This window comes from Ascidiella aspersa, chromosome 8, assembly GCF_963924565.1.
Source record: "Ascidiella aspersa chromosome 8, kaAscAspe10.2, whole genome shotgun sequence".
Lineage (NCBI taxonomy): Eukaryota > Metazoa > Chordata > Ascidiacea > Phlebobranchia > Ascidiidae > Ascidiella > Ascidiella aspersa.
The window spans coordinates 22795847-22804772 of NC_139454.1; the positions used below are offsets into that span (position 1 = coordinate 22795847).

General features: G+C 36.3%; 1 protein-coding gene across 1 annotated transcript; it reads right to left on the reverse strand.

Moving 5' to 3' along the window:
• Positions 1–1984: 1984 nt before the first annotated feature.
• Positions 1985–5232, reverse strand: LOC146136911 (adhesion G protein-coupled receptor E2-like). Its single transcript, XM_083396284.1, has 4 exons — positions 5056–5232; positions 2972–3203; positions 2309–2773; positions 1985–2190 (listed from the first exon to the last, which is right to left on the reverse strand). The coding sequence occupies exons 1-4, from the start codon at positions 5230–5232 to the stop codon at positions 1985–1987; spliced, it is 1080 nt and encodes a 359-aa protein (XP_083252410.1).
• Positions 5233–8926: the final 3694 nt, after the last annotated feature.

Sequence of the window (8926 nt, forward strand, 5' to 3'; positions counted from 1 at the left end):
TTACATTTGGCCCAAAACATAATTATAATGCTTTTCTAATGCTTTATAATGTATTGGCCTAATTCAACTCTAAAACTATGGAATGTATAAATTACCTTTTCGACAATGGAACACATGTTAAAAGTATTGTTGGTTCAGATATATTTAGCAAGTTTTAACAACAAAGTAGGTGATAAAATATAAGAGCATGACACTTAACATGCTTCAATTCAAGCAGGAAGTGCTTGTCAAGTGATAAATTAGGTTGGGCATTTTAGGTGTCGACATGCTAATAAATTACTGACGGTATGCAGATTCCGTAAGTCTGCGATATAAAAAATCGCCTATGGTTTGCTATATTTTTGCCAACTTTTACTCGGTAAGTTTCTCTCATGGCTTAGTCCTAACAATCACCGTTTACACAGACGTCTGTTGTTTCGAGCAATACGAAAAACTGTTTAATGTGCCTAATCAGCAACTGTTTAAATCGAAAATTTCGCCAATTCAGAATAAATAAACGCAGCGTTCTAAGACTTATTTTTGTAGTCACGTGTTATGACGTGACTGTGCAACGTCATCTATAATAGTGCATTCAACTGGAGTATTTTGCTCGCTGCGCACTTGTACAATTTTAAGTCGTGTAGGCCTGGTGTTGATATGTTTAATAAACAGGTGCAAACAGAGAGGTATACACTGTCCTAAGGTTTCGCGTTTAAATTTGAGACAGTAAATAATGCTGTTTAGTAAGAGCAATAATTATTTTACTAAGAGAAACCTCTTTCTAAAAAGGAAGTCGCAAGCGCCCACTGTTACAAAGTAAGCCCCTTCACGCAACGAACGTTGCACGTGTGGGACAATAAAGTGCAGCAGGATGCCAGCCGCCGTGGCTTCGCGAGCTGAATAAAGCAAGTGATATGAACGCAATCTGTTTTGAATTTTTTCTGCCTTTAGAAAGGAGTAGATAGCTGTAAAGGACTAAAACGATGACGTCATACTATTGTTTTTTGTCCCCCAACTAGAGGTGACTAGGAGTGCGGACTCATAAACCTCTTATACGCACCTACAATTCCATTCTACGGCATTTTTGAAAAATTGAAAGTTAAAGGATGTCTACGTTTTCTATAAAGCTTCGGACAAAAATCGGTCTGAAACATATACCATAGCAAACCATAGCAAACCATAACAACCAAAAAAGAATAAAGGCAAAAACAAGATATCCCCAGAAAATAAATTATCGGCTTCTATAATAATATTACAAGGCGTTATGCATTTGACGAAATTTAAGAAAACATAAGATTGCAGTTTCTTAAGTGGTGTACATTATTATGAGCGTCACTATTCAAAACCGTATAATTTTAAAATGTTTGACGTGGACACAGTATATATACATTTTAAAAATAACTGTATATAACAATTCTGGAAATCGACAAACGAAGAAAGAAATAGATTTAAAAAAATAGGAATATAAAGAGCTTAATTTAACATCTAACTTGGCGTTAACAAATCAGGCAAAATATTGTTATAGCACTCTATAGACAGTGGTTCCCAAACTGGTTCCGTACAGCAGTTTCAGAATTCCGCAAGGAGAATTAGTCTTAAGTTTTTAAACATTAGGATTTAGCAAATGATTTTAAACGTTATCTGTCATCATTATTACTCCATAGTTATGCTTTATTATTCGATAATTACGCATGTTTTATGATGTTTTTGCGACATAAAGCCGCTATTATGCTGTGTTAACTGCTGTCAGAGAATCGTTTCAATTAATTAGAAAGTTGATACATGAGAAGAATCGTGACTGTAGTAGTTTACTACAAGAAACATAGGCTAACTGACCCTTAAATTTGTATAGGGCCGCAAAATATCAAAATAATTGCAACGGGTCCACCAGCCAAAATTTAGAAAGTTTGGGAACCGCTGATCTAGAGCTAAATGCCGGCAAACTAAACACGTGGATAGAACTGAAGAGAAAAACAACCGCCGAACAGTTGTGTTTGGATGTTTCCTAAGTACGTGAAGTTTGCTGGGTTAGGTTATGGTCGCTTGTACTTTCCTGGCCTGAAACGCCAGAAGTTTTTCCTACGCATGATATCTTCTTGCGAATGACGTCATTCTTGACACAGTAGCAATAGAACACCGCCAATCCCTGAAGCCCGTTCACCAGCGTGTGGATGTACGTCATCACTTCTGACGTCATCTCGTCGCCGAGACCTGGAGCAAAATAGCTTCAATTATGCGCTAAAAAAACGATAAATTATCTTTAAGAACTGTTAAAATGTCTTTGAATTCATTTCATGAAAATGCGAAACAACCCTGGCCCCGTTTTTACCTGTAAAAAATCCAAGAACCCAAGTTGTTCCAAGAACCAACATCAAGAAAAAGAAGGCCTTGACAAAGGTCTTGGCGTCTTGATCCATTTCCTCCGGACTTCTTCGCTCCCTTTTCTTCCTGGAGGAAAAGAGCACCCACGATCCGATGAGAGCAGAGAGGAAGTTGACCAGCAGACAAATCGCGATCGGCACGATTACAGTGAGAATGAACACGTTGGTGCCAGGATCCAACCAGCATCTATCGAATTTGCTTCCTCCTTGTTGTGTAACGTTAATGTCCTTGACTTTGATGTAGTTTCCTGTTGGAAGACCAGCGGCGAGCGCCGATCCAACCACAAGTGCCGGGATGAGCCATCCCACCACCAAGAACACCTTTGATCGCTTTTGAGAGTCTTGGATCTGGAATCCAATCGGGTTCGTTATGGCCATTGTCATTCGGATTCCGTCGATCGTAAACCAGCAAACTGTAAAAACAAAATATGGTTCAGGTAAGCTAAAAATAAGAAAAGATACAAAAGAAAAAAAAAAAACTTTCTGTAGATGTCGTATATCTGTTAAATTATCTAATGAAAACAGAAATAAACACTTTAATAAACTTAAATAAAATATCGTATTTAAGATAATAAATAAAAAACAAATAGCCTTTCGCAATTAGTCGCCACCTGATGCAATCAAGAAGTAGTGGATGCTGGCAGAGAGGAAGACACATACGACTTGATGGTGGATCGCTGCATCCTGGAGGAGATTGGCGACGTGGAGGAGCAGGAGGGAGAAGACGACGCACAGCTGGATCAAGGTCCGGTCGCTCGCGATCTGCCGCTTGTGACGTAACAGTAGCGCGATGCTGAGCACGAGGAAGCAAACTGAGATCGACTCGCAAACGTACGAGAGGACCTGAAAGCAATGCACGAGGGGGTTTGGAAAGTAAAAGGTGCGTTGTTGTTAAGTTGTTTCCCCCTATTTCGAGGTCACTTATTCGGAAAATGGCAGTAATTTTTCTCTAGCACGTCAAGTTTTTTTCTGTACAGAAGTTCGAAATTTTATAAAAAAGCAGCAATGTTTTTTTTTTATGTAAGTTTACACCGTTTGTGGCAACATATTTTAACATATTACGACACTATTATGTAGTCTGAAAAAGAATTAGTGAAATTCTGAAAATGGTTTGTTTAGAATCAATATATTTTTGCAATGCGTTAATGCAGTCTGTCTTCCAGAATAGTTGGAAGTATATATAGTAGGACGGGTAGCGAAATCACTTTTTTTTCAAATCCACCTGCCTCATATGGATTTTAATATATTTTTGCCATAAATCACAAAATCGGGTAAAAATGCGAAATTTTGGGTTATGTTTAATCTATGTTTTTCAAGTGAAATTTATCTGCGTGAACTAAGACTTGTTTTTCAGACTGTTACGGAATAAATGAAGCAAGAAAGATCTGCATATTTTGCATTTTATCATTTATTTGCAGTAGTATGAAAAATTAATTTCTTGCTGAAAAAGGCAAAATTTTATAAAAAGGCAAAGTTTTATAGAAATGCAATATTTTGGATCGCCTTTACTTTCCAAGTAAAACATGAATTTAAATTATTGTTTATGGAAGATAAAGACTCACTACAAATGGATATAGCTGCAGGAGATTGCGCTTTAATGCTAATTGCGCCAGGATCAAGAATTGATTTTTTCCGAAAATGTCAAAACAATAAAATTTGTCATGTGTTGCCTGTCACTGCAAATGACATAAAATTCTGCTTTGATTTACATGATGAATGGAGTTTTCGGGAGCTCAGCTGGGACAGAATAACTCTCTTTCTTCTTTTAAATTTACAAACGGTTTTGCTTGCTTCTGTAACGATTCTAATAGCCCTTTCAATTGACTGGGTGTGATTCGCAATTTTACTAAGTTGGAGCATAATGATTGGAGGTTGTAGCAAGACGTAATAAAATATCAAAGGCCATACAGAAGTAGGTTGCATTTTGAAAGTTTCGAATAAGTCTTTATTCATTTTCAACATGTATTACAAGTATTATATAACCTTTATGATTTTTTCTAACTGATGCTATTAAACTGGTTCTGTTGGATATTTCCAGTTTGTCATTTTGTTATAATTCTCCGCTTTAAATTTAGTGTTTCGGTATATTGAACTGTTTCACACTGGTATCCCTAAACTAATTTTGACCACGTATCTTTTTCATATTATGGACCGCCTTTCCTCGTAATATTGGATCATTGTCAGCCCCTTACCAATGTTCCAATTTCCCCCGGTACTCTATCCTTCTTTTTACATAAAAAAGTGTGCATGATTTAGCGGAATTACAGTGAAAAGTTCATCTTACTGCAAAAGTTAAATCTCTAATAAGACTGTATTAAATTTTTGATGAGCTATGATTTAAGTCCCTTCTTTACATATTCAACAAAATATTAGTTTTTACCACCAATTGAAAAATTCATAACTCAAAATCCTGACGTGATGGAAAAAATGAATGCCAGATTTGAACTCAGAACCCTCAAATTAGTCAAAAAAGGTTGCCACGTTGGCTGGAGCAAATTTGCTGTAAACCAGTGTAATTGTTGGTTTGCTCCATCGGTTTATAATTTAACGCTTTGAATGTTTTTTTTTAATTTCGAGTTTTTTTTATCTTGTTTGCCATTCGATTTTCTAAGTATGATTTATGAATTTGGTTTATCTTAATATGGTGATTTTTGTTCAACTAATACAATTATATTATAAATTGCCAATCTCTTACTTTAACTCCAAGTGAAATGGCCCTTGTTTTCATTGAGAGCAGAATAGAGAACACAGTGAGGTGATCACATTCGCAGTGGACCCGGTCGCCTATCACTTTGCTGCGGCATCCAGCTGTTGAATAAGCCGACGATTGGTCTATGAAACTGCAAGCTGAGCTTTTCTGACGAGATTGCATTTTTTTGACAAACCCCGCGGGATGTCTGTTCGGCGTTTGTGACTTGCCGCGAAAATGCGACGGAGCCCTTTATCCTGGCACCAGTTTTGACATTGTAGCCTCAAACGCTGGTGAAAACCTTTGGGCTTAGTTCAGCATAGCGTTTATCGGAAGCTTGTTGACCGGTATTGACAATCGCGCATGATGTTGAGTTGTCCTTAATGACGGCTTCGAACATTACGATGGCCACTGGGAAATTGCTGATGTTCTGGAAGGTAGCATTTACCGAGGATTTCTCAAAATCGATGAAACCTGTCTCGGTTGTTCCGCCGGTTGATGTTAGAAGTTCTACCACAACTTGTACGCTGACTTGTGTGAGGTTGTATTGTAATGAATAGTTGCCCTTGGGAAGTTGCCTCAGGTTGTTTTCCAATGCGTTAAGTTTTTGTAAAGACACCGTATCATCGCCGTCAGACGCCGTTGTGTTGACCAGCAACCTTATTTCCTGTTCGATTGCTACAACCAAAAATTATTAGTTTATTATGCACGCGAAAATTAATAATACAGCTTATGAAAGATTATTTAGCATTAAATAGGTGCAAATCTAATTTTGAATTTTTTTTTGGTACGAAATTTAAGAATTCTGTTTTTAACATTACAAATAGGACACCATGGTTTTAAACAATCAACGTAGAACTGCTTCCTTAATCTAACTTCTCAAATATTAGCAATACGAACATTTCTATAACATTTGACTTGTAGTTCCGACACCATATAGAGATATACGTTTGTATACCAAGAGAGAGACAGAGCTATTCGCTTTGTACACATTTCCCAGTCTTAAGAGTGAAACGGCTCGTTACGCCAGAATAGAAAGAAGTCATGTGCTCCCAGACAGAAAAAACTAGTGTCTTTCTATGAGAGAAAGACGGAGTAAAGAGCTCGCGTCTCAAGCGAGCGTCTATTATACATGACAATAGCAATTTCTTTTTAAACAGCCACAGGGTAATGGTTTATTTACTTCTCATAGTATGTTTACCTTTGCACACTTGACAAGAATTCGTAAAATATCCCGGTAAAGCATAGTCATTTCTAACCCAACCTCATTTTTTTGTATATCCAGTGTATCACGTATAATTTTATATTGAAAATTTGGCCGAGTTTAACAAATAAAGAGCTTATTCTGTGCTTTACACGATTAGCTTAAAATTCGCTTAAATATTTCCGCACAAATTTGCTTGAGAACAGCAGTGTTTTTAACATCAGTTGATTTATGACTTAACCCGTAACTAATGATGTCAAATATGAAATCTATTTATGAAAAAAATAATTAATTCCTGGACATGCCCTTGCTTTAAATGCACAATTTACAGTCGTGACCTGCTAAACGTTGAAACTAGATTACAAATCTGTAAACGTATCAAGTATAACAATGTCCATAAAAACATAAAATACTAAAAGCCCGAAAAGCGTCTAACCTACAAACAAACGAGACGCACTTGGGTTTCGAGAAGGCAGAAAAAACGCCGGTAGATTACGACTGTCGACGGTCTGTGATGTCCATAAAAACATAAAATACTAAAATGTTTGTCTTGGCTGAAACCAAAACATTAAATTTACTCGAAAAACTTTTATTAGCAGATACCCAACACTTATGTGTACGGATATGCGGCAATATCCGAAAGAAATGTCGGTATTCGTTCGATACTAAAGTGGTAAAAAGAGTCAAAAAGGCAGTTGATTTAAAAAGAAATGCATTGTTGTACATGTAAGTGGAAATGAAACAAAATGGTAAGTTTAATGCTACTTACCAAATATGGTTAAAAGTTTTGTTTTCGGTCCACTTCCATCCCAGTTGGTGGCCTTACATTCGTATTGACCAGCGTAACTTGGATCTGTAATGTTGAAGTAAAGTGTGGATGTTCCTGACGTACTTCCACTTGCTGTGGTGGAGGTTTGGTAAACTTGTGCAGAAGTAACTGTGGTTTGCTCAACGTTGTTTCTGTTGTAGTAAAACGTAATGCGCAATAAGTTAAACAGATTGTTTGTAAGTACCAACCTGTTTCGATGACCCATTGCTCCTAATATGTAAAATTATTTGAAAAGCACTGTAGATTTCGATAGCTGATCGTTGAATTTAACATTTCTAATACTTTTTTTTAACGCGCTTTTAAATTTTTTAATGCATCATTATTTTTTCATTTTTTAAATTTATACAAGAGCATATCTTTAGGCATTCGGATGTTTGAAAAACCTGCAGCAGTTATAAAGTGTAATAATTGCAAATACCTGAACCATCTGCATTGTGGCTCGTAATATGCCGAACAATTGCAAGTTACAGATGTGGCCACTTCGAAAGTTACTGGTAGAGGTGAAATGATGGATAAACTGACAAGAACCGAACCTGAAATCCATGCAAAGTGAAGATTTAAACTTTGTATTTGGGTGTGGTATAAAAACGGTTAATTAGCCCAAGCTAGTGAAAAAGTTTAAATGATTTTTTTAAATATTCTGACAACATTATGCAATATACTACTAAATGTAATTCCATTCGACTTCACGTTTACTAACCTGTTGAAGTTGTTTTTGTAACATTTGTGCTTAGAACTGAACCACTTGTACTTCTTATTTGTACTTCGTATCTTTTCATCGAATTCAACCCATTAATTGTGTAACTTGTTTTGATGGAATTAATTGTAGTGGAGTTGAAACTACCATCGACAGATCTCCAGTACATGAAGTATGACGTCACGATTTCCCCAGGAACATTTGTCCAGCTTATAATGATTTGTGTTTGTGAAGGTGTCAACCTTACATTGTTTGGTGGCGAAGGAGCTGCAGAAAAAGAGAAAAATAAAAGTAACTATCTTTGTTCAAAAACCTAACGTCTAATCCTAACAAAGGTTTCAGCAACGTTTTTAAAAGATGTTAATAAGACGGTATTATAATTTCTATAGTTACATCGGTTTCAACTGGCAGTGAATTGTATTGTTAGCTTTCTGATGAAGCACAGTTTTATTCATAAATAAACACTTTAAAATCATAAAAAATGTTAGAATTTTAGGCAGTCAATACAACACGAAAGTATGGTAGGTGCTATTTATGTGGAAGCAGAAAAAACTTTTGTAAATTTTCTACCACTTCTAATTATTGCGCGAAATTGAAAACAGCAAAACAATGACCAAGTAGGACATTCTAATCTATATAAAACAAAAGTATAAAATGCCTTCAACCTCAAATAGTATTTCTTTATTCATGACAGATAATTTTACAAAGGTATTACTTTAGCTAGCCAATACTACATAACAAAACTATACTAAAGCCATAGACGTTTCAGCAATAACTCATGCCATCATCAGTGTAAAAATCAAGTGAAGATAAAAGCGATAAAACGTAAAAAGACCGGAAAAAATGACAAAAAATGGCAGCGAAAACAGGGGATATATGGGTCAGTGCCTACCGCTAGGTATTAAAAAGATATAAAGGTGCCGAGGTTGGATCTATATTAAGTTCTGGTTTGTGATCATCAGAGACTCAAGCAAAAACGGCGATATTTGTCATGCCGTGAACCCAATATTTCCGGTTTATTGAAATTAACCTTATGTGTAGGACTGGCGAGCAGATGGACACAAACTTCCGACTTAGGTGACGACTGGTGTTCTTTCATCTGCGTCTTTAAGTTGCGTTGCGTTTGGCCGATGTATGTCTGGTTGCA

What these genes read in the sequence shown, in the direction of transcription:
- LOC146136911 (XM_083396284.1), bottom strand. Translation starts at nt 5,232, where the DNA reads ATGCAATCTCGTCAGAAAAGCTCAGCTTGCAGTTTCATAGACCAATCG. An exon ending in CCATTTCACTTGGAGTTAAA is followed by an intron (nt 3,204 to 5,055) that starts GTAAGAGATTGG and finishes CATTGCTTTCAG; the next exon opens with GTCCTCTCGTACGTTTGCGA. An exon ending in GGTTCTTGGATTTTTTACAG is followed by an intron (nt 2,191 to 2,308) that starts GTAAAAACGGGG and finishes ATTTTGCTCCAG; the next exon opens with GTCTCGGCGACGAGATGACG.